The sequence below is a fragment of the Megalobrama amblycephala genome, linkage group LG8, assembly GCF_018812025.1.
Source record: "Megalobrama amblycephala isolate DHTTF-2021 linkage group LG8, ASM1881202v1, whole genome shotgun sequence".
In the NCBI taxonomy this organism is placed as follows: Eukaryota; Metazoa; Chordata; class Actinopteri; order Cypriniformes; family Xenocyprididae; genus Megalobrama; species Megalobrama amblycephala.
The window spans coordinates 22,541,654-22,568,161 of record NC_063051.1 but is presented as its reverse complement, the minus strand read 5'-3'; the positions used below and the strand labels follow the sequence as shown (position 1 = coordinate 22,568,161).

The following is a 26,508-nucleotide window of genomic DNA, read 5'->3' as shown; positions in this document are numbered from 1 at the left end:
ACTCTCATCATAGAATTTGATTACGTACGTCCGTATATTGTGCGTAAACTTCGAAATGTCATAGGAGTCCCATGAAACCCTTTTTCGTTTGGGTTTATTAACATGTCAGATCGGCTAGATGCAAAGAATGTGGGAAAACAATTAAAGACCGGAACAACATCATCAAATTTCATGAGACATCGCATCGCACAGCTAGATATTATACTGTGGCGTAGCTGCATGGCTCATTGCCAGTCTGGTAAAATGTGAACAAAAAAAAAATCTAGCCTTTAAACCTAGCTCTACGTTTTATCAATCTTTTCGTATTAAATGCAGCTTTTCTCTTGATGTGTGTCCATAAGAGAGATGTTAATCCATTTATTACTTAAAGCTAATATTTTAACGTATCGCAATCAGCATGCGTACAGTTTTCTATTGACTTAAACATTTGATATTTTCTGATAATGACTGTCGTCAATAACAACGAAGCTGTATAACAAACTGCTGTATAACAAACCGTGACTCACTGGTGCCATCTTGCGTCCACTTAGCGACTGTATTGAAAATGACTGCTTGTGTTGCCAGGACAATTGTTTTGTACAGGTGCATCTCAAGAAATTAGAATGTCATGAAAAAGTTTTTTTTTTTTTTCTGTAATTTAATTCAAAAAGTAAAACTTAAATATATTCTAGATTTATTAGACATAAAGTAAAATATTTCCAGACTTTTTTGTTTTTATTTTGATGATTACAGCTTGCTGCTCATCAAAATAAAAAAAATCCGTATCTCACATTGTTAGAATATTTAATTTCAAGTTCTATTAAATTACCATTCTCTGGGTATAAATACTGGGTCAGTAATTCCAACAGCAGTCATGGGGAAGTCTGCTGACTTGACAGTTGTCCAGAAGACGATCATCAAGACCCTCTACAATGAGGGTAAGCCACAGAGGGTCATTGCTGAAAAAGCTGGCTGTTCGCAGAGTGCTGTGCCAAAGCATATTCATAGAAAGTTGACTGGAAGGAAAAGTGTGCTAGGAAAAGGTGTACAAGTGAAAGGAATGACCGCAGGCTTGAGAAGATTGTCAGGCGAAGCTGATTTAAGAACTTAGGAGAGCTTCAAAAGGAGTGGACTGAAGCTGGAGTCAGTGCATCAAGAGCCACCACACACAGACGTCTTCAGGAAATGGGCTACAACTGTCACATTCCATGTACCAAGCCACTTCTGAACCAAAGACAACGTCAGAAGCGTCTTACCTGGGCTAAGGAGAAAAAGAACTGGACTGTTGCTCAATGGTCCAAGGTCATCTTTTCAGATGAAAGTAAATTTTGCATTTTATTTGGAAATCAAGGTCCCAGAGTCTGGAGGAAGAGTGAAGAGGCACAGAAACCATGTTGCTTGAAGTCCAGTGTGAAGTTTCCACAGTCAGTGATGATTTGGGCTGCCATGTCTTCTGCTGGTGTTGGTCCACTGTGTTTTCTGAAGTCCACAGTCAACACAGCCATCTACCAGGAAATTTTAGAGCACTTCATGCTTCCTTCTGCTGACAAGCTTTATGGAGATGCTGATTTCATTTTCCAGCAGGATTTGGCACCTGCACACACTGCCAAAGGTACCAAAAGCTGGTTTAATGACCATGGTGTTACTGTGCTTGATTGGCCAATCTCGCCTGACCTGATTCTCTATGGGATATTGTCAAGAGGAAGATGAGAGACACCAGACCCAACTATGCAGATGACCTGAATGCCGCTATCAAAGCAACTTGGGCTTCCATTACACCTGCGCAGTGCCACAGGCTGATTGCCTCCATGCCATAACGCATTGATGCAGTAATTCATGCAAAAGGAGGCCCAACTAAGTATTGAGTGCATAGAAATGAACATACTTTTCAGAAGCCTGACATTTCTGTTTAAAATATCCTTTTTTTATTGATCTTATGAAGTATTTGAATTTTTTGAGATTTGGTGGGTTTTTGTTAAATATGAGCCAAAATCATCACAATTAAAAGAACCAAAGACTTAAAGTGCTTCAGTCTGTGTGCACTGAATTTATTTAATACGTGAGTTCCACAATTTAAACTTTTCCACAACATTCTAATTTATTGAGATGCACCTGTACATTGTAATGGATTATAAAGTAACAAGCTGGATGTACATTATCCCTTACATCATAGGACCTTAATTTCAAACAAACAGATGATAGAAAGATCATATTATTTTGTCTATATAGTACAAATTTGAGTATGAATTTTTTTTTTTTTTTTTTAGTGACTTGAGACTCGACCTTGGACTTATGACAAAAGACTCCAGTCTTGACTCGGACTCCAGTGATAAAGACTTCAGACTAGAGCCCTGCACGGGACTGATTTCTTAAACCCGTACCCGCCCGCTCCCGCTGAATGTCTGACCAGGACTGCCCGCTCCCACAACCTGCTTGTTCCACTCCTGCCCGCGCCCGCAATGTTTGTGTCCACTCCCGCCTGCTCCTGCCCACTCCCGTGGACTTTCTCGCAGAGCTTGTGAAAAATGTAAGCCTACACAAATACTAAATTCGTTCAAGTTAACATCCAGAATAACAAACTTTAAACATGATTGCATTTAAATAAGATGAAGTAGCCGCTAAACCAAAGGACCACACGTGATAAAAACATTGGGTATTTTTTTTATTAGCGTTATAAAACATTAACCTTTAAAACAAAACCACAACTAGCGGCACCTCAGTTTTAAATGCAGACTACTGCATACACACTCACTAAACGATTAACTAAACAAACAGTTTAACTGTTAACAAACAGTTTAAGTAAATAAGCCAAAGCACAATAAGAAACAACTTTAACTTATTAAATAAACACATAGGACTTAGAAAATAGGCTATACACTTTAAACAAATTAAATACAAAACAAAATAAATATAATGCCTAAAAAAATCTCAGATTTCACATTCACAATAGCTTTCTTAACAGGCTATTGCAAAAAAGAAAATAAATAATACTAAAAAATAAATAAATAAAAATAACGTAGCCTATTTAACAAACAAATTAATTTGATCACTGAGCCTTGCATTGCTTACTCCATATTACTATGAAGGAAAAGTAGCCTATATTGCTGACTGACTGCGGTCCCAGACTTATCCGTCTTTCTTCCAGTATCCGCCCACACACACTGAATGCCCTCTCTGATGGCGCACTAGATGTGAGAATGCTCAAAATAAAATGCGCAAATTTTGAGAATTGTTTCCAGATGTCTGACTTGTCTTGCTTTGCTTTTGTCAAGTAAACAGCCACTTTAATTTTCTTCTCACCTTCAGATGTTGACTCCATTTCTATTACACGGCAAATCCCACCATTCCCCGCGGGTCTCTCGCAAAATTTTCTGACCGCCCACTCCTGCCCGCAGCAAAGGTAAAACCCCCCACTCTTGCGAGATTTGCAATGGGTCCCGCAGGAGCCAAAACCCAATGCAGCCCTCTACTTCAGACTTGATTCAGACTCCAGCTTAAAGACTTCAGACTTGACTCAGACTCCAGATAAAAGACTCGTGAACATCTCTGGTGGATGGTAAGTCTTTAGGGAACCACAACCTGAAGGTTCCTCAGGAGGCTCCAGGAAGTTAAATCTTCCTAGGCCACAACTAATTCCCTCATTGAATCTTTCTGTAGCCTTGCTGGGCCTACAGGGAGCTCCTTTTGAGCCCTTGGAGTCAGTAGAGTTAAGTGCCCTCTCTTTAAAGATGGCCCTCCTGACCAGGCTCACTTCCATCAAGAATGTTGGGGACATGCCGTTGTTCTCTGTCAGTGAAACGTGCCTTGAGTTCGGTCCTACATGCTTTCACGTGATCCTGAGACCCCAGCAGGGTCCCTTGAAATTGCATCCCTTGATCTTGCGTTATTATGATTTCTAAATCTAATTATACCTTTTCCATCCCAGTATACTCTTGTTCTTATTTAGGGATGCATTAAAATTTTGTACATGAACAGAATCCAGATTAGCTTTAACAGTTGAGATAAAAGAAAAATATAAATGACTAATAATCATATTTAATGTAAATGTTAATTGTGCACACACATTGTGACTGTCACATGTATGTTCTGTGTTCATTCAGTTTTCATTGTGTTGTTTCTAGTGTGTATATTGGTTCTGTCTTCCCACGTTCCCAGCCAGTTTGTCACCATGGTCACTAATTAATTTGATTATTCAGTTCAGGTATGTCTTGTTAATCATCTCATTAGTTCTCTTTTTTGCCATGTGCTTATATCTGTCCTCGTTTGAGATAGTGTTTGGTTGTGTTTATTCCTTGTTATTTTCCAAGTTTGCTATTAAATACTACATTCTCCTTGTGCGCTTTGTTCGCTCAACCAAACCAATGACAGAAGGACGAACCATTACAATCCAAGATGGATTTCACAGAACTGCCAATTCAAATGATCACAGTGTCTCCAGATCCAGAGATGGAGCATTGCCAATACAAGTGGTCAGTATGATTCCAGTGATGGCTCCAGCCCCTGAAAACGGTACAGAGTCCGCTCCAGAGTCAACTGTTCTCCAGAGTCAACTCCATAATGCTCTCTAGTGTCCGCTTCAGCCCTAGAGCTCAGCCCAGAGAGCATTGAACTCTCCATAATAGCTAAATCATTTATGTGTGTCTAGGCCACACGCAGATTCTCACCAGCCCCTGAGCCCACTCCAGTATCGGCTCAAGTCCCTGAGTCCGCTCCAGTGTCGGCTCCAGGCCCTGAGTCTGCTCTAGTGTTGGCTCCAGCCCCTGTGCCCACTTCAGAGTTCCCTTCAGCCCCTAAGCCTGCTTCAGAGTTCCCTTCAGCCCATGAGCCCACTTCAGCTCCAATTCACAAACGCCTAGCTCCCCCCAAGAAAAATATTTTTGGGGGGCCATATACCCGTGGCTATAGTAGCCGAGCCTGGGGTCCGGGAGAAGGCCATGAAGGCCCATCCTCCTTGGCCTCCTGAACTGCCGGCTCCGCTCTGGTCATCTGAACTGCCGGCTCCGCCCTGGTCACCTGAACTGCCACAGTGACATTGTTCAAATACATAATGGCATTTGCAAGATATTTTCAAATTTTTTTACTGTACTTGAACAGACTTTTTTCTGTACTTGTGCATTCACTTCTGTCTCATGAATTATACTGAGAGTAAGACACTAACTGACGTCTTATGTAATATTGTATATAAAATCAGTTATAGAATCGGTTATTTTGTTCCACATATTATGTGTCAAAAAAGATTTCTGAAATGGTTTAAAGTAAATATTATGTAAATATGGTATGCTGTTTGAGGCTGTGGCTAGTGTCAAACATAAACATCTAGAATCTAGTTGTAGATGAGCTTAGTATTCTTTTTTCAAGGATAATATGAATAATTCCAGATGCTGCTACTGAGATACTCTGTGTTGTGATGTTACAACCCTGTTACGTTAAACATTACATTAGGTGTGCATAGCATTTCTACAGCTGAATTGAGCTCCTGTATTATAACAGTGCTGTCAGTCGAAGAGCCTGAAGGCTCCGTCTTTAGATCCACACACAGTCTAGCTCTGGAGCTGCACCTGCACAATCAGCCTGATTACAGCATGCCAGCTAACTACACACACACACACACACACACACACACACACACACACACACACACACACACATACACACAGCTGCAGTGTGATTTAGTCTGTGTGACGTTCACTGGCTGAAGAAGAAAATGCCATTAGCAGAATGTCAGACCGATGAGTTCAAGAATAGATCACAGGCTGCATTCACACTCACTGTTTGAGTTTGCACACATACTCGCTTGTACGTATAGGACAGCGTTTGCTTGTTGGCATGTGCATATGTGCACTTGTTGTTATGAGTATATGTATGCATATGCATATGTGTTTGTGTATGTTTTTGTTAGTGATAATGATGATGTGGTGTGTTATGTCTATATTGATAAGTCAATTCAAATTTATTTTTATAGTGCTTTTCACAGTGTTTCAAAGCAGCTTCATGTCTTCAGACTGGGGCTGTGCAATAATATAGTTTACTTTTTTTTTTTTTTGCTTTATTAAACTTATTTTAAAAATATACAAAACATGGTGTCAGGGAACAGTAATAATAATGGCAAAGTATACAGAAAAAAATATTATTATATTAGAATATTTAGGAATAGCATTAAGACATGTTTTCCTCCTTGAAGTAGTCCAAAAATGGATTCCAAACTCGAAAAGAGTTTATGCTTCTGTCCTATAATAAACCTGATCTTTTCCATTTTAAGTGGATGTAGCAAATCAAAAACCCATAAGTAGGTGGAACTGCAGACTTCCAGTTCATGAGAATCAATCGTCTGGCCAATATATAGTTTACATTTTATGACAATATAAGCAATCAAGCAGTTGATATATACCATATAGTGTATATCGCCGTACGTGAGTATACTGTATTTAGTGAGCTGAGTGATAATATATAGTTACATTTTGCAACAAAATAAAAAATAAGGCAGTTAAGATTTGCTATATATGCTATGACAGTATATAGACAAAAGTATGTGGGTACCCCCTTATATTAACATGTTCCCCAAAGACTTTGTGTTCCCTCTGAAAATATTTTGCGAGGAAATGCAAAGTTTGGATGCAGGGTGGGGTTTGCACTTACAGGTGAAGTGTGAACCATTTTAGTAGGGTCCCAGAGTTTGCTCCCTCGTGAGGTTTATTTATTTGTTTGTTTGCTTATTCATTTTTTTTTTTTTTAAATGGTCTTTTGTGGTATCATCCACACGTTCACACAGCAGCAGAATACGGTTGTCAGCCTTGTTTTTGAGTCCTTAATACGGTTGCGTTCACACAGAGTATGGTTATTTACGGGAGTGACAACCGCATTCTATAACCAGACTTACACCTGTGAATTTTCAGGAATCGCAATCGCATTCTTGGAACATTCGCGCTGTGTGAAGGGAACTGCACTGGACAACTAGTTGTCTGTCACATCATACAGTGTGAGAGAGCCGTTCTACCAAATTGTTTTGTTTGTGGTTTCGCTTTCGGTAACTTACTGCGAGAGATATGAGCTGTGTGTTGTAACGATCGGCCCTATCGATCGATTTTACATTGATTAAAATTGGGGTCAGATTATACTTTGTGAGATGTTATGAGTGTTTAAAAAGATGAGACAGACAACAGTAATGAATAAATAAAGTGTATTTACAGTATTCACAAGGAACTTAAAACAACACAATAAAACTAGAATAACTTAGGCTGTTTAAAAGCGTGGAGTCCATTTGCACCATACCCTAAAACAGTCCTTAAGAGTCCTAGTAGCGTGCTGAAAGTCCCAATGTGACCACCGGTGTATATACAAAGTCCACGGAAGTGTTAATCCAAGTGAAGATGATGTGAAGTGCTGGAAAGGTAAGTCCATAAAACAACTCCGCAATCCAGCTTATGGACTTGATTAATGACCCTGTTTGTTTGCCATGCTGCCTCCTTCATGCTGGCTTACTTCCTGATTCCTGTCATGTGATCAGTCACATGACAGGCAGACCCAGACTCATTTAAAGACATACACACATTACACAAATAAGAGGATTAAAATGCACTAAAAAAAACATGTAAACCAATTACAACTCTATTATACATAAAATCATTGTAATAAATAGAGCGGTAACACATGTATTTTATGTGACAGTGTCACAGTGTCATCTGAAGGTGTTAGATCCAGTCACTGTTCTCCACCGGAGCGGCTCCCATCAGTTTTGTGTTTCTTTTCCAAATTCAAATGCCGTGTCATGCGCAGGATGTCGCAAAGGACGTAACAAGCGTGTGCAACGGTTAAAAACTCCGGCTAGCGTGTTTACATGCTGCTGTTGGTTAATGAAGTTTTGATGGATGATCTCGCTGTTCAGTTATTCTCTTGTCATGTCAAAAGTGATAATACTTTTCAGTTTTATTGACATCGCCATCTTTAATATTACGTTGGTCATTGTCGTTATGGTTACTAGTAAGAGAATACGGGCTTGTCACTCGTTGCACATTCATACAGGCAGTGTTCCAGACACTACTGTAAGTTGCTGTGTGAACGAGACATTTTAAGACTCAGACCTGTAAGTAAATGCGGTTGTCAATCCCAAAAACTACAATAAAATAATAGTTAATTAATAATTACTCGTTTACGTAGGTTATATAATGTATTTTATAGTAATTAAGCACCTGGAACCTTATCGGTTTAACAGAATGTTCTAATTCAGATTGCCATGGGAAGTCAAACTAAATTTACTTAACATTTTCTTTATATTGAAATTCCTATTCCTTAACAGTTTATCAGGCTCTTAAAGTGCCCATATTATGGACCATACTATGGAAGTGTATTAATGCCATATGTTTTTGAAATAAAAAGCTTGTTAAACTGCATTAATAAAAAAAAAAAAAAATGCATTGCATTAGCCATGCTTGCATTTTAATGCATTGTATTTTTAGAGCTTGCATTTTTATGGTCTGAAATTCAATGTGGTTGTATATTTAAGCTGCGAATATTTCAGTTTAAAACATTTCACACACATTTTCATTATTAAAAATTTGAAGATTCATATTCACCTTTCAGATTTCACTTCCAACATATTCAGTCTGTTTAAAAATACAACCTAAAATATCCAACAGGCAATTTTCAGCCCTTTTTATTTCACTTTAAAACAAATTTGCTTCCACAAATTCAGTGGTTCAAATTCGACAGAAAATTCAACATTGGACATCCAGGAACTGCAGGAATAGCAGTAGATTGCCGATGCATAATCTCCATCTGCTGTTAGTCGTCCTCACCAGCAGGTGCCACTAGCGGCTGTTAATGAAGGCCAGAGCAATGGCTAGCAAGTCATCATTCATACACAAAAACTTGTGTATAACACTTGCTATTCAGGCCAAAAAGTTCAATCTTTGTTTCATCAGACCAGAGAATTTTGTTTCTCATGGTCTGAGAGTCCTCCAAGCAGGCTGTCATGTGCCTTTTACTGAGGAGTGGCTTCTGTCTGGCCACTCTACCATACAGGTCTGATTGGTGGAGTGCTGCAGAGATGGTTGTTCTTCTAGAAGGTTCTCCTCTCTCCACAGAGAAATAATGGAGCTCTGTCAGAGTGACCATTAGGTTCTTGGTCACCTCCTGACTAAGGCCCTTCTCCCCTGATTGCTCAGTTTGGCCCAGGCAACCTACTCTAGAAAGAGTCCTGGTGGCTTCAAACTTCTTCCATTTACAGATGATGGAGGGCACTGTGCTCATTGGGACCTTCAATGTTGCAGAAATTTTTCTGTACCCTTCCCCAGATCTGATACAATCCTGTCTTGGAGGTCTACAGACAATTCCTTGGACTTCATGGCTTGGTTTGTGTTCTGACATGCACTGTTAACTGTGGGACCTTATATAGACAGGTGTGTGCCTTACCAAATCATGTCCAGTCAACTGAATTTACCACAAGTGGACTCCAATCAAGTTGTAGAAATGTCTCAAGGATGATCAGTGGAAACAGGATGCACCTGAGCTCAATTTTGAGTATAATGTAATTCAAACAAACTTCTTTCATGTTGTCATTATGGGGTATTGTTTGTAGAATTTTGAGGAAAATAATTAATTTAATCCTTTTTGGAATAAGGCTGTAACATAACAAGTGAAGTGCTGTGAATACTTTCTGGATTCACTGAATACTGTACTATAGTGCATAGTTAACTAGTAGTTTTTACTATTTCAGTAATTTCTGTATGATGCCATAAAGTGAAATTAAACAGAATTTACAACTTTGTCGCAGTAGTTTGGAGAGGGTGCTTTTTCTATTTAAGCATGGCAATGTCCCTATATTGAAGTCCATATACTGTAGTCTTGTGTGGAAAAACTTGCCTTGCATAAAGCTCAGACTTGAATCCTATTGAACAGCTTTAGAAATAATTGGAACAGTGACTGCGAGCCAGGCCCTAATGCCTAACATCATTGCTTGACCTCACTGATGCTCTAATATTTGGATGGCAGCAAATCCCTGTACAACATCTAGGTAGAAAGGCTTCCAAAAAAAATGGAAGCGTGATTGTTTCCATGCTTTTAAAAATTAAAATATAGGCGCCAGGGAGGTCAGACACTGATGTTGGGTGATGGGGCCTGGCTCATTGTTCCAGTTCATCTCAAAGGTGCTCAATTGGGTTTCAGGCCTGGGATTATGTGTAGGCCCATCATTTTTTACCATACTTGTTACAGTAATGTTATTTCTACATGGACCTTTACTTTGTAGACACTGTACAGGCACTTTTATTTTGTAAAAAGGCCCTCCTCAAACTGTGGCATAATATTTGGAAGAACATAATATACAATTGGCCATGTAGTGTATTTTTATGTTGAAGATAATCCATCATACACCACGACTCTTGAGGAGAAGACCTCAAAGTGCAGTTAAAAAAGCTATAAAATATTTACTCTTAGAGGAAGGCAAATATGCAAGCAATGTTTATTTTGAAGGGTTGGCCCAAAGGGAGGAACACAGAGATTTTTTTCTCTCCTTGATTATGTTTGTGGGCTTGACCCTCCATTTTCATACCATATTTTTTCCTGAGAGTTTCAGCATATTAAAAACTGAAGCATACTATGGACTGAGAGTTCTCATTTTGTTAAAACTTCTGTTCTGACTGAAACTCCATCACTTTTCATACATTTGCATACTCTCTCTTTTTTCCACACATTTCTGCATCCTTTTTTTTTTTTTTAAAGAAAGTTGCTTTCTTTTCCTTTTTCCATGAATACAGTCATTCTGATGGTATTTGTGTTCTATCCACATTCACTTTCATACACAACCATGGCTAAGCTGTGCCAGGCAAGACCATGCACTTCATGTTATGGTCAGTTAAATTAGAGCTCTTTTTAATTGTAATGTTAGAAATTTGTTTTAGAATGCCATGTCTTTAGAGATATGGACCTTTACATCCTGTCAGTAGCATTTATTTTATTTTACTATGACATTTTTATTTTTGTTGCATTTTTATTCTATATTGTGTTATTGTGTCTAATGTCATGCCAGTGAAGTGCTTTGAGATGGATGGATGGATGGACGGACGGATTGATAAAAAGAGAGAGAAGCATACACAAAGATTTGTGGTGTCTTGAAAGTGTAGGGCGCCTTCTACCTTTCAAACTTTGGCAATTCAGGCATTCAGGTTGTCAGTGTTGATATTTGCATTCTCAGAGAGAGTTTGTTAGATGATGTAATCTGTCAGTGTCTACTTCACACACTAAAGTCCCTCTACAGATCCTCCACTATTTTTTGTTTACAGTACCTGTCAAAATGTTTTTGAAAAAAGTCCTTTTATGCTCACCAAGGCTGCATTTATTTAATTAAAAAAATACAGTAAAAAACAGTAATACGGTGAAATTCAAATAATATTACAATTTAAAATAATTGTTTTCTATTGTAATAATAAATTTAAAAATGTAACGTATTCCTGTGATCAAAGCTGAATTTTCAGCGTCATTACTCCAGTCTTCAGTGTCAGACGAACCTTCAGAAATTGTTCTAATATGCTGATTTGTTGCTCAAGAAACATTATTATTATTATTATTATTATTATTATTATCAATGTTGAAAACAGTGTTTTCTGCTTAACGTTTTTGTTGAAACATTTGTGGTAAGATTAAAAAAGAGAGAAATTAATACTTTTATTCATTAAAGATACATTAAATTGATCAAAAGTGACAGTGAAGACATTATAATAATGTTACAAAAGATTTCTATTTATTTATTTTCTACTTATTTATTTCTATATAATAAATGCTTTAATACATAATAATAATAATTTAACAACAATAATAATTTAATATTTTAATAAATGCAAATAAATGCTGTTTGAACAAATGGAGCCTCTGGAAATGGTAAAGCTGAATGACATTGATGGATGTTAGTTTTTGCACAGATTAAGCATGAATCTAACACCAATTTGGTTGTCTTGTGTACATCTGCTATGCAATGCAAAGCCTTAATTTCCTGGGCTGTCTTTGCAGTGTGTGAGAGACCATGATACTGACGTATAAGCAACACAAGTGTCCCTTTAGAGTCTCTGATAATTCCCTGTTTGTCTGGGTGACAGACTTTTGAGGCCCAGTATTTTAAGTCAGCCTCTTTAGGTTGGCTCTGTAGTATTTTGACATCAATATCAGGCAAATTTGTCATTTGTGCCATCATAGCAACTTCCCCAAATTCAATTGCCTTTTTGCTTATTTTTTTTTAGCAGCCTCTTTAGCAGCTGCATCAGCCAATTAATTACCTCTTATCTCTTGCTGCATGTCCCCTCACCTTGACTATGGCCACTTTGCTCGTCAGCAGCACTGCATTAATTAAATCTATCAAATCAAAATGCGCTATTGGTTTTCCGTTCGCTGTCTTAATATCTCTTTGTTTCCATGTTTTGTCAAAGTCATGGACAGCCCCGTACGCATACTTAAAGGTGCCATCGAAGGTTTTTTTACAAGATGTAATATAAGTCTAAGGTGTCCCCTGAATGTGTCTGTGAAGTTTCAGCTCAAAATACCCCATAGATTTTTTTTTTATTAATTTTTTTAACTGCCTATTTTGGGGCATAATTAGAAATGCACCGATTCATGCTGCGGCCCCTTTAAATGCTCGCGCTCTTTGCCCCCGGAGCTTGCGCTTGCTTTAAACAGTGCATAAACAAAGTTTACACAGCTAATATAACCCTCAAAATGGATCTTTACAAAGTGTTCGTCATGCATACTGCATGCATGCGTCGGATTATGTGAGTATTGTATTTATTTGGATGTTTACATTTGATTCTGAATGAGTTTGAGGTTTTGCTCCGTGGCTAAAGCTAACATTACACACTGTTGGAGAGATTTATAAAGAATGAAGTTGTGTTTGTGCATTATACAGACTGCAAGTGTTTAAAAATGAAAATAGTGACGGCTCTTGTCTCTGTGAATACAGTAAGAAACAATGGTAACTTTAACCACATTTAACAGTACATTAGTAACATGCTAACGAAACATTTAGAGAGACAATTTACCAATATCACTAAAATATCATGATATCATGGATCATGTCAGTTATTATTGCTCCATCTGCCATTTTTCGCTGTTGTCCTTGCTTGCTTACCTAGTCTGATGATTCAGCTGTGCACATCCAGACGTTAATACTGGCTAGGGATGGGTATCGTTAAGGGTTTAACGGTATTACTACTCTTACCGATACTGCTTATCGATCCGGTACTTTAACGGTATTCTTATCTGTACTTTTTGTTTATTTATATATATATATATATATATATATATATATATATATATATATATATATATATATATATATATATATATATATATATATAAAGAGCTGAATTAACTTTGCTTTATATTATATGGTGTCTGGCATTTTTGGTGTTTTATATAATATACAGAAAGAACATGAACAAAGAAACAAAGTAAAACAAACTGACAAATACAATAAAACAAAGATACAAATGAAATAAAGTGCTTTCATTTGTTCATGTGTTCAGGTAAGTAATATAGTCCTAGCCTATAAAAGAAATCGAAGTAAAGTAACCAAATGTAAAATAACACTTCATGGTTTTCACAGTATAAATGAATATATTAATGCTTATTAAAGCTTACTATATTCAGATGAAGACCTGTGAGTGATTTTCTCTTTGCATTTTCTTTTTTGATTAACACTGATGGCATAATCGTCAGAAGGTGACTGCTGTCACTTTAAGACAATAGATATTAACACACATCGGATTTTCTCCCAGCTGTTCATGTACACTTACGATATAAACTGCGCTTAAATAGCTAAACATGCTCCAATCCGGTTATTTTAACATATTTTTGTGTGCATTTGATCGTTTGAACGTGCACCTGAAGCCTAACGTGTAATTTGTTTGTCTATTTGCGATCCGTTTTGGAGCGCGCGCACACAATTCAGCCTGAGGAACAGCGTCTCTTGCGCGGATTACTGTGCTTTCAAAGTTTTAAAACATTGATAATTATCAAACATTTACTGCAATTTAGCAACAGTAAAGACTGGATTTTACAACAATCACCGATTGTGCTGATTCTGACATTAAGTTTGGGTTTAGGGAGTAATGAACGCGCACAGCTGTGAATAGAAGGTGTGCTAGACAAAACGCGGCTGGTTTTTAATAGTTTTACCTCAGATATCTTCTTTCTGATCCCTGGAAGCCAAAATCGAAATCAAAAATAAAATAAGCATAATATCACAGGCCTAAAGTGTAAGCAGACGTTTAGTTGTTTAGTTCTTTCTTCCATCGTTACCATTAAACAGGGCTTTCATTTGAGCGGCTGCGCGCGCTGTAGCTCCTGAACGTGTGAGCGCGATCTCTCTTCTGGATTGCGAAAGCAAAAATGCATCATACACAAATGTCCTAATATTATTGCATACAGACACAGCTGGCGACTCTAGCGAGATAGAATTCTTAAGATAATGTCTATATAGCAATAATAAGTGCACGTGTATTTTCTTCATAATTTCTGAGATTCGCCTGTTCTTCGGAGGTCTTTTAAACAAATGCGATTTATATAAGAAGGAGGAAACAATGGAGTTTGAGACTCACTGTATGTCATTTCCATGTACTTTATTCTTGTTATTTAACTATGCCAATATAAATTCAATTTTTAATTCTAGGGCACCTTTAAAATCAGTGTAAATCGTCACAATTTTATCTTTTGAAAGTTCACAAGCTCTCGTTAGTGCCACTAGTTCCGCTGCCTGTGCTGATTTGTATGGTAGTGATTCTGTTTCTACCACTTCGTCAGGGAATCTAACTACTGCATAGCCACATAAATATACACCATCTGATGGTTTAGAACATTGGTCCTACAAGTAGTTTCGGTTTCAAATGTTTTCAAACAGCAATACATTAAAAATGTAATGTTTCCAAACTTTTTATAGGTACTGTATTTATTATTATTTTCATGCTATAGATACATATATTTTTTATTGTGCCCCCTGTGTTTCATTGTATTCATAGTCACACATTTTAGTGGTACACCACATGTTTTCCTTTGCCTTTCTGGTTGTGACATTTTTATATATTCAAATTCTAACCTTTCTGTGGATTTGAGTAGAGGAAATATGTGGCAGGTATTTCCATGTTGTCTTATGCATTTTTGTGTGTGTGGTTCAGATATTCCTTTTCGTTTTGGAGACAAAAGGCAAAATGTCCTAACAAAGATGTCAATATCTGAAATCCTTGTCCTTTTGGGGACATTTTGATGTAGCTTATAAGATTGGTTCAACAAATAAATAACACCAATGATCTGCATTTGCATTTCTGCTCTGACAGCATGAACCTGATCTGGATGAAGTCGGTTCTTCATATTATGTCACAGTTCAGAGTTTATGAGCATCACCACCTACCCTATTTTATTTACATTTCTAGTTTTTAATGCAGATTTGTTCTCTTATTTGGCCTGTTGTTGTGTTGCAGTTGTCGAAGGCAAGAACATGATTCCAATGGACCCGAATGGATTGTCTGATCCATATGTAAAGCTCAAGTTGATTCCAGACCCTAAAAATGAGACGAAACAGAAAACAAAAACAATCCGTTCTTCCCTGAATCCGTCTTGGAATGAGTCGTTTACATTGTGAGTCCCAACATTTTATTACATCCTGATATTCAGGATTAATGTGTCATTGTTGTTAGTTTTATGTGCATGAATATTGTATTATTAATTGACGTTTTACCCATTACTATAATCTTCCATACAAGTTTATATGTAGCATCAGTTTTAATATATGGCTTTAACTGATTTAGATCATGGTTCTTTAACTGGTGGCCCATGGGCCAAATCTGACAAACATTTTATATAACCCTCTGATTGATTTGGATGAAATCCCTATTCCAAACACTATGAACCAAAGAGGACTGAGCGATTCACACCCTTAAAAGACATGCATGTGCATACCAAACATTCAAAATAACAACTATTTATATCTTCCTAGAAAATAGCATGAAATAATATCAGACATCAGCTAAAAAATAAGGTTATTAAAAGTGTAAAAAAAAACATAATGGAGATATAATTAGTTTTGAAGTTTTATTAAGTGTTAACAATGAAATTGAGGTTTTATAATCAATTAACATTGCTTTTGTCATTTTTTACAATATAGACAAAATTTGTCAAAAAAAAAAAAAAAAGTCATTCGGTTTAACCAAAATTCCGGTTTTACCGAATGACACTTTTGGCTATGTTGAATTATGATATTTTTAAACAATGCTAACAGACTGATACCTAGCTAGCTCGCTAGTTGGATTGCTAGCTAGCTAGAAAAAGGGCAATCAAACATTTTATATTTAGTGCAAGTTTTTAAAATATTACAACATTTTCCATGTTTTATAGCAGTTGTACCGAATGACCTGATGTTTTGGGACATGTGTATGAGCGAGTAAAAACATTAATTTTTCAAATAGTTAAGATCGAGTTAGTTATTTTGTTTCATGACCATGTGGTCCTTTGCAGGTGTCTGAATGATGTTACATTCTGTCATATGATATTGACCGCATGACTTGATCCAAAATGGTCCCTTTATATTGATTACTCCGAATGACATGAATGAAATTAATTTTTCCGGACATTTTTTCGTATAACAAAGCAACTACTTCTACACATAATTTTAATACCATTTTGCACTATTGATAAATGATGTTATAAAATCATGCCAGAATAAAAAATTAATACATTTATTACATTTTAAGATATTTTAATCACAAATGAAATGGCTGTATTGGCCTTTGGATGGTTAAACCGAGTGACCTTTGGACACTTCCGATATAAAATACTTTATATTTAGCAAAATATAATTAATATAATTTGGATTCAATAAAAGAGATCTAGTTCTACTACCTTACATACTTTGGATGTCATATTTATTATTATTATTATTATTATTATTATTATTATTATACGCCCTTGGACAAAAAAATGACCCGTTGCGTCATTGACCCAAAAACAAAAGTTATTAAAGATGTCACATGGCTGCTCACTGGTATAGTGGTGTGAACATTTATATAGAGTCACATCCATAGATTAGGCCTATGTACAAATCAGTGTAAGGTCATAAGTTCAAATCAAAGTATATTTATTAGGTGTAGGTTTAACTCGATCTGTACTATACAGCACTATAATAATCAACCCCCCCCCCATCCAATTACTTAAGAATTGTTTTCAAATGGCTGACTGCCCAATCAAATGCATGTATGCAAATGAAGTGAAATATTTCATATTCAAAAAGAGAACATGAACCTGCCAACATGCAAAGAATTTGACAGTCTGTTCATAAATCTGAACTCAGCATTTGTGACCCGATCCAGCAAAATGAGTCACAGTGACCCAAATTTCAAAATTGAGATTTTGTCATCAATGGAAAGAGGAGACCATAAGTTTTAAAATGATAGTCAAAGTCATACCTTGAATGGTTTTAAAGATATACCCATTTGAATTATGATCGTCTGCCCTCTTTTTCCAATTGAAAACCTGAGAAAATCGCTTTTAAAGTTTTTTGCCCGTTTTTTGTTGATATCTTTTAAAATCCATTGCATTTAAAGGGGATAAACTATTTATTTTAAAGCTTCATTTGACCAAAGACATTTGTATATATATAAATGCTATTAAACCAGGCTGAAGCTCAAATTATTTTAAAGTATTTATTTGAATAAATATTTTAGAAGGCACTTTTACAAAGATTTACTAAAATCAGAAAGATTGAACAGAGGTGCTACATTTTTGCTTGAGATGAAGGGTGTGTCAGTGTGTGTGTTTGTGTGTGTCTGCATCCTTGACTGTCACCTCGTGCGTACACGCACATGTAAACGCAGTCACAGAGAGCCTCCGGTGAGTTTAACACTTTGGCTCTCTTTTGACAGCGACATTTCTCAAATTAATAAACAGAACTACACACAATATACTACATTACACTATACTACACTACACAGTATTGAACTATCTTTCTGAGGAGTTCTGCTAGCTTGTTTACACAGAGCGCTCAGCGCTGCTAGCCTGACAGGAGGATAGCTGGACCAATCGCGTGCCGGTCAGTCGAAACGGGGCCTCCCATTGACAAATGATCAGCATTTATGTCACTGTTTGTGTACATTTCTAAGCTTTTTGATTAGTTTTATGCAACGTTTAACACCATATTTGGAGAGCAGAGATAGTGATGTTTCAGGGGATACCTGGAATATACCTGTAAATGCTCAGAAGTGACGAGAGGAGTTGAATTTCGTAAAACTTTGTCAACTTTAATAGTCATTTAAATACCTTTACTCAATTATCTGTACTACGAAACTTTGGGAGATTATCACATTAAGTTAAAGGAATTTATGAGCAAACCTTAAAAAACTTTATCATTGTTAATATTAACATATTATTATTTACAACAAAAGTGATAAGATAAATAGAAATAGAAAATGTTTGGAGTTTTTAATCTGGGTACTATATATTGCTGAAAGAAAGCAGCTGAAAAGCCCTGCTTTAGAATATGATGAAGGGGAGTGCTAATGCAATGCTTCATCCTGTATGCGTGTGTGTTCCAGTAAGCTGAAGCCATCAGATAAGGACCGTCGGCTGTCTGTGGAGGTGTGGGACTGGGACAGAACGACCCGCAATGACTTCATGGGCTCAATGTCTTTTGGTGTATCTGAGCTCATAAAGGCCCCAGTGTGTGGATGGTAAGGATGTGTGTCTTTGGGAAGGTCTTGGAAACGAAAATGGCTTGGTCACATATTTTGTTAAGCAATCACTTTCTGCCATTATTAGGTATGCTCTATTAGTTAAAAACCAACATTAAATCCCCAGAAAGGTAGTGTACTTTATTATAAGCATTCTAAAGCCTGCAAAACTTCAGAAGACATATATAGTCTATTGGTCATATGGACTACTTTTATGGCCTTTAATGAAGTTTATTTATTTATTTGCCCTTAAAAAAATGTTCTCTAAAAATATACTTAACAGCATATACACTATGTTTTTGGAAATAGGTTTGGAACATGAGTGTGAGGAAAAAATGGCAGATTTGGGTTTTTTTTTGTTTTTTTACCGTGCAAGCTATTCTTGTCTAGTGTTAGTGTTCTGAAATTATGTGATATTATTTGGTATTATTTTGCTGTGGAAAACATAAGTTCAAGTTCAATTTTATTTGTATAGCACAATTCCAACAGCCCCCAGGCTGACCAAAGTGCTTTACAGAAGAGCAAGATTATCACACATACATAAAAATAAACCAGAAGAAAATATAAAACCACCTATTTAAAATTTTAACATATCACGGTAATCAGTACACTAAGGAAAATAAAAAAGTTTTTAGCAAGGACTTAAAAATAGACAAGGAAGGGTGTTCCAAAGTCGTGGCCCTGCCACCGCAAATGCACGCTCACCTCTACGCTTTAGTCTAGCGCGTGGAACGACCAACAAAGCCTGATCATAAAGAACGGAGGCTTCTGGGTGGAGTATAGGAGTGAAGGAGTTCAGATAAATAAACAGGAGCTTTGTTATGTAGGGATTTATAAACGAAGAGGAGAATTTTAAAGTCTATTCTCTGACAAATCGGCAACCAGTGAAGGGATCTAAGAATAGGAGTGATTTGTTCGTGTTTATAAAATGATTTTCAGACTCAGAATGAACATTAGGCAGTAAACAGAACTGTGGGTACTTGAAATGTACTTTGATGAATACCATAAATAAACAATCAACTTTTTACCATCTCTTTACCTGGGATGCAGGTACAAAATGTTAAATCAGGAGGAGGGAGAGTACTACAATGTGCCCATTCCAGATGAAGATGACGAGGATACTGAGCTCCGACAGAAGTTCGAGGTGACTCTTTTGTTATCCTTATTCGCAAACAAATTTCTCTGTTTTTTTTTGTTCTTTAGGAAAACTATTTTGGACCCAAATGAAAATATAATTTTGTTTTTGTCAGGTGAAACTGTCTGAGGCTCAACCAACAGTAGATTAGCTCTTACAAAACAACTCTTTATTTTCTAATTGCTTGCAATAAACTTTTGTTAACTAAAAATAAAGAATGAGAATTTAAATGTTCTTTGATGGCTAGAATTAGCAGGTTGGTGAATACCAATAAATTATTAGAGTGACCCTTAGGCCTACTACTGACTGCTGAGACTAATGAAAGACACAGCAAAAGTTTAGTGTGAAACACCTTGATATAATTTCCGGAGTAATATGATTTGAGACTCAGATCTGTTTAGCAGGTTAGCTAAAGCTGATCTGCCAGTATGTTATAGCTGTTGTTTTTATGTATCTGTCAGATATTTTGTTTCAGTGGAAACATGATTAGGAGATATTAATATTTCATCAGCTTGTTGATTTCCTGAGACATATACAATAGATGCTTGTACACATAGAAATACATTATAGCTGCCTTGGGGTGGTTTATGTCTATGAGGCCCATTAAACATTTAAAGCTAGTTGCACACTAGATGAAAAGCACAGTGCCCACATCATTCACCATCGTCTCTATTAGAATCAGTTTTCTTGTAATTCTTTGTTTTGCCAGATGATGGCAGTGATAGCTTTTCTTATTTGTTTGTTTTGTTTTGTTTTTTAATTTACCCCCAATGGCATTTTCTATTCATCATAAAATGTTTTGGGTGATCTGTTAACTGTCACCCCCCTTTTCAAGCATCTGAATTTAAATGGTTGTAATTTATGAATGCTTTTGAATACAGACCTAATTTGGATACACTGCAGATTATTGCAGAAGTGAAAGCTGCTTCAAAAAATTTATGTGTATAAAAGTTATAGAAGTATGTTTTCTGTAAACTAAATGTTTTTTATTTTATACAAAATATATATTTTAAAGAAAAAAATTGGACTCTAATATTGTTAGAAAACCAAAGCCATGTCTATTTTTGTTCAGAATTTGAAGATGATATCATACAAACTGAGCCCTTTAAATAGGTTTAATGTACCATATCTATGGTAAAGCAAAGTCCAATTTCATAACGTTTTTCACAGGATGAATGTGTTTCAGCTTTCAAACGATACCTAATTTATGATGATTACTAAAATATTTGATAGGAAAGAGGGCAATAAAAAGCATGTCATGTGTCCCGCTACTGGGACACTGACAAGTTAAATGGAGAATTTAGAATTGAACAGGTTAATTTGATTTCTTAGAATCACACTGCACCTGATTCATTACTCACAGTCAAGCCTTTAAAACCTTTCTCAGAGCACAGCCAAATCACCCTCTATAAAACAGTCTGAAACAACAACCAACACAATCAGGACAATGAACAAAATAATATAATTCAAATGGACAGAAAACAATATACCCACACCGCCATGCTGGAGGGATGAGTGCCTAATTGGCTGAGCAAAGTCAAAGACTCAAAGGAGTCCTCACCCCTACACCAGCAACATCATAGACCGGAGCTTCTCAAGAATGGAGGCCTCAGCAGGCGTTCTCTATTCAGGCCAGTGTCCAATGAGGCTCACAGAGAGCCTAACACTCAGAGCTAACTGGCCTGTGAAGCTCTGCAGAGTGGAGGCCTAAAACAACACTCTCAAAACGAGAGGTGGCCTAGGAACACCCAGTGCTTCCACACAGGTTTGAAATATACTTGCGGTCCTCTTATTACCCATGACACAAAAATAGTCTACTACATGTGACAAACAACAAATAATGTGTGATTTTTAACAATATTTTTATTTATTGAAATTCATTTTAATTACATAGGCTACAATTACATTTAATTACATACTAATATAATGCATTATTTTGCATTGTAAATTATGCAAAATTACAGCATTTAAATGGTAGTGTTCTCCTTGCTTTGTCATATAGTGTCTCTCTCAGTGAATGGGACACAGATTTTACTGATACTATATATTGAATAATATGTGTCAATTGTTCGTATAGGCTTTTCTTCCTGTTGGGGAGCATCCCAGCCAGAGACAACAATAGTTTATTATAAATTAAATGGAAATCAAATTAAATACAATTTATCGTGTAACCAAAAATAAATACCATAAATAAAAAAATTATGCACAGAAAAAGAAAAAAAATCTTATTTTGAAATGTCTATATTATTGCAGGCTGATGCTTTAGATTAGAGAGATAAAATGTGCATTCTTACAGCCATCTCTAAAACATATTATATAAAGGCCTTAAAGTAGACATTGTTGTAATTCATCAACTCGAGTTCATTAGCAATCACTTAGCATAAGTGTGCGCTATTCATTGATTGGGTATCACTTTGGAGCAGTTGGAGCACCTTTGTGACATATCCACCTTGTCTCTGCAGCGCATGTGGGAATGTCAGCTGGAGTAAACAATTCTCGCACACACTGAATGAGCAGATATGAAACATGTAGGGCAATGGGAGATTTTCCACAAGTTATTCGATCACGGATGGTTTCATTATCTCGGGCGGATAAAAAAGTATAAGAGGATAAAAATAATAAAAGCAAAAATGTGTCTCCAAATATACTTGGGCGGCCGTTAATATACCTGGGCGTCTCGCCCAAGTAAAGTCTATGTGTGGGAAGCACTGAACACCCCAAACTAAGGTCAGTAGCTAAGGAGGCTCCCAGAGAGCCTAACAACTTAGCATACTACCCTACTGCCTAGCCGAGCTCTAGGAGCGGAGGCCTCAACATGATGACTCTCTAAACGAGAGGAGGCCAACTACACCCCACGTATGCGAAACCACGCAGGGAAGTTTTCAGAGGGCCTACAACCTGCAACAAGATGTCCTAGCAGAGCTCTGGCAAATGGAGGCCTCAATAAAGATAACTCTCTTTAGCGAGAGGAGGCCTGATGACGCTCGCAGTAGATGGCCGAGCTCAAGGAGTGGAGGCCTCAATATAATGACCCTCTAAAACGAAAGGAGGCCTAAGTATGCTCCACGCATAGGAAACCATGCAGAGAGGCTCACAGAGAGCCTAAACCTGCAACGTGATGTCCTAGAGGAGCTATAGCGAGCAGAGACCTCAATAAAGATAACCCTCTGTAGCGAGAGGAGTCCTGACAATGCTCCCAGTAGATAGCTAAGCTCTATGGAGCGGGAGGCCTCATCATGATGACTCTCTAAAGCGAGAGGAGGCCTAACTATGCCCCACACTCCAGACATCTTGTAAGGAGGCTCATGGAGAGCCTACAACTCACAGATGCTGCTCTAGCAGAGCTCTGGCGAGCAGAGGCCTCAATGAAGATGATTCTCTATAGTGAGAGGAGGCCTGATGACGCTCGCAGCAGATGGCCAAGCTCTAGGAGCGGAAGCCTCAACATGAAGTGTCTCAAGGACAAGAGGAGACTAAACACACCCCATGCTCAGGACACCATGCAAAGTGGCTCACAGAGAGCCTATGACTTGCAAACGCTATCCTAGCGGAGCTCTGGGGAGCGGATGCCTCAATAAAGACAATCCTCAGTAGCGAGAGGAGGCCTGTGTAGCAAATTAGCTCAAAAGGGAAATATTAATAATTAATCATAACTCATTCTAATTCATTATAAATATTTGGATCCGCATATGTTTTGCCGTTCAAGCGTGATGTAAGATGAAGCTGCTGAGTTGGCAGAGACGGCGTCTTCAATGCGGATGCTTTGCCGATTGAAAGATTGTGTTTAATCGGCGCCATCGACGCATAACCATATTCCTGCACCCCTTCCACATCAGCATATTTTGCCTGTGAATGGTGAATGTGAGAAGAATATGGATTTCCCCAAAATCTCTGCACCTCGACGTGAAGATCTGGGAGAAAGGGAAGACTCGTAAAAGCTGGGCGGTTATGTTCCGACTGGAAGCGTTCATCAAGGCGGCTATGAGGGAGCTTCCATGGCTTGCGCCTCTCGCGCTTCCATGGCAGATCTAATCTTTCAGTAGCGCGAGACATAACATCCAATAGCTCATCATATGTGGGGCAGGTGAGCTACGAGTACTCGGAGACATCCTCGATTTCAACAGCCTCTGCCTGCTCCTCTTAGCTCGAGGCAAGGAGCATGCTAGCTGCTGGATCAGATGATGTGAGACATAACACATCATCATCCGGCAGCTCGCTCTCGCCTGCCACCAACGACTGAGAGATATTCATACCTCTTTCAAACGTGTCGGCAAGCTCCACCTGTGAACCCCAGGAGTGCAGTTTCCTACTTGCCTCGGCTGCATCAGGTCCTGAACCGTGAGGTACAGATGACTGTCTTGATTCCCTTGAGAAAAGGGACAGATGAGAGTGCAACTTCCTCAAAGGGATGCACTTGTAATGCACGCAAACAGCCCCCTCAAGGACTTGCTCCTCGCCCAGACACACAACACACATCTCATGTGTGTCATTAGGTGTCAGAAAACGCTGATATGGATGAACACACTTTTTAAAACTCATAGCACTAGCGCTGGCCATAGCTTGCCTATCTAGACACATGCTGAAATGGACGGTCTCCTGAAGACAAGAAAGAGGATGCTGTATTTCACAGGTGCCCTTTTATACTCTCGGCCACACCTGCTGTGACTTCATGGGCTGCTGCCTGCCAATGTCAAGTTCATTGTCGTGTTTAGACTCATGCTTCAGACACCTGCTGTCAATAAGTTTCAGATATAATCCTTCTAGGAAAAATTCTATGAAATAAAGTGCCTCCACTATGCAGATGAACTTGTTGTCCTGTCACACACTAAAGAGTCTGTGCCGGACAGCCTGTCTCTGCTGAAGGGTTACTGTCAACCCTGGGCCCTGACAGTCATCCTCCAAAAAACTAAACTAATGAGTATTCAGAAACATTCCAGATCTCAGGGATTAACACACACATTCACCCTATCACACAGATCCATTCAAAGACATATACTTCCCTCCCCCTAAATGCCAAACATCGAATACAGGAAAATAACCGGCCAATATCTTCTCCTTCTAAAAATCCAAAAAAGAGCCATTCAGTTCTGGAAAAACCTAAAGACACCACATACCATAATAAAGCATTGACGTTGTGTAGAAGCACAGTCTGGCCATTGAGATTTGGCAGCGCAGACAGACGTGGTTCTCCTTTGAGAGAGACTCTGCTTCCACTGCAGTTTGGGAGTGATGGAAACAGAACTGCACTTCCTTACAGAATATAAAACCATCAGAAACCACTATTATCTCAAAATTAACAAAATACTTCCCCAATTTAATAATTGCATCCCAACTAAAAAACTTACCTTTATTTTTGGCAAAATCCTGAATATGCAAATATAGCCCCAAGATTTGTAGATTCCTAAGGGACTCTTGAGTGACAACCACAACCAAGAACACCAAATAATCATTCAATAAAGATAGTCACACCACAAACCCCACATTGCACATGAATATGGATAATGTTGAATTAATTGAGTTCATTAGTAAACTTATATTTCAAATATTTTAATATTTTTGATGTTTTCCTTCTCTATTGCTTGTTCAAATCAAATGCTATTTCAGTTGTTCTAAACTATTTTCTGTCATTTTAATGCATTGGCAATGCAAAATGTACTTTTGTCATGGCAAAAAAGATAGTTGAATTTCATTTAAATTGAATAAGACTATAATATGACATTATAAATAATAAATATAAATGTCATGAACAATTGACCCTTCGCAAAGACCTGCCCCCTTTAGTTACTGTTGCTTTGTCCGACAAGCCATGGCGCTGTCACGCCACACACAGTGAAAAATACATCGCAGCGCAAAGAGGATACGAACAACACATCGACAGACAAGACAAAGCAGGTTACTTATGATATTAAACAAAGTCCCAGCTTTCAAACTGTGTAGTTTTTTAAGAAATTTAAACAATAAAAACCGTTTTATGGCCCTTTAATGTGTCGTGACCATGGTCGTGACAGATTGCTGTAGCGCCTCAGCTAAAGAGACTCGTAAACCGATCATCTCTTCCCACTAGTCCATTTATAGCATCAAATAAACATGAATGAACATGAGAATGAATGTTGTTTCAAACACGGAAAGTTGTCACTATACACAATTTTTCAAGTTTAACTCCACCAAGGTTAATCTTCTAACTCCTGACTGCTTTGTCGGACAAAATGGCGGATTCGGCATTCTGATTGGTTAGATCGCTTGTCAATCAAACTCCCGGCGAAGGGTCAATTCAGGTCATTTTTATTGATTTCTTTGAAACTATCTGACATACAATTTCAATTGCCATTGTCTCACTAGCTGATATTTCAGAATTGAGTAGTCAGACTTTGCCAGAGGTAAGTGCACATAACTTTGGGTGGGGAGATTAGATAAATATAGTCTATTCCTTTTCACGCTTATGTGTGTTACGCGTCTGCATGTATATCTCTGTTTACCCCTCTGATGTGGTTTCAGGATCAAACATTAGAGGACCTTGAGCAGGTGCGTGTCAGCAGCAGCGTGCAAATATGTGTGTGTTTACTGGCTGGCTGGTTTTGTGCCATTTTATCTGCATCACTTTTTTATAAAATGGTCGCTACATTAATCCAGCTTCATCTTGAAGTATGTGAGGATGTGAAGACTATTTGTTGTGTATGCCTGCTCATGGGGCAGTGATAG

The 26,508-nt window shown here is 37.6% G+C and overlaps 1 protein-coding gene across 2 annotated transcripts in view; it reads left to right on the top strand.

Annotated features, from left to right (window-relative positions):
- Window positions 1-26,508, top strand: part of prkcaa (protein kinase C, alpha, a) — a 167,526-nt gene that overhangs the window by 101,073 nt on the left and 39,945 nt on the right. The window contains exons 6-9 of one of the 2 annotated variants that reach the window (XM_048200087.1): window positions 15,435-15,591; window positions 18,540-18,674; window positions 19,725-19,818; window positions 26,305-26,331. In XM_048200087.1, coding sequence (XP_048056044.1) covers window positions 15,435-15,591; window positions 18,540-18,674; window positions 19,725-19,818; window positions 26,305-26,331 — 413 coding nt within the window. The remainder of the gene's footprint in view (window positions 1-15,434; window positions 15,592-18,539; window positions 18,675-19,724; window positions 19,819-26,304; window positions 26,332-26,508) is intronic. The other variant, XM_048200088.1, reaches the window with a different exon arrangement.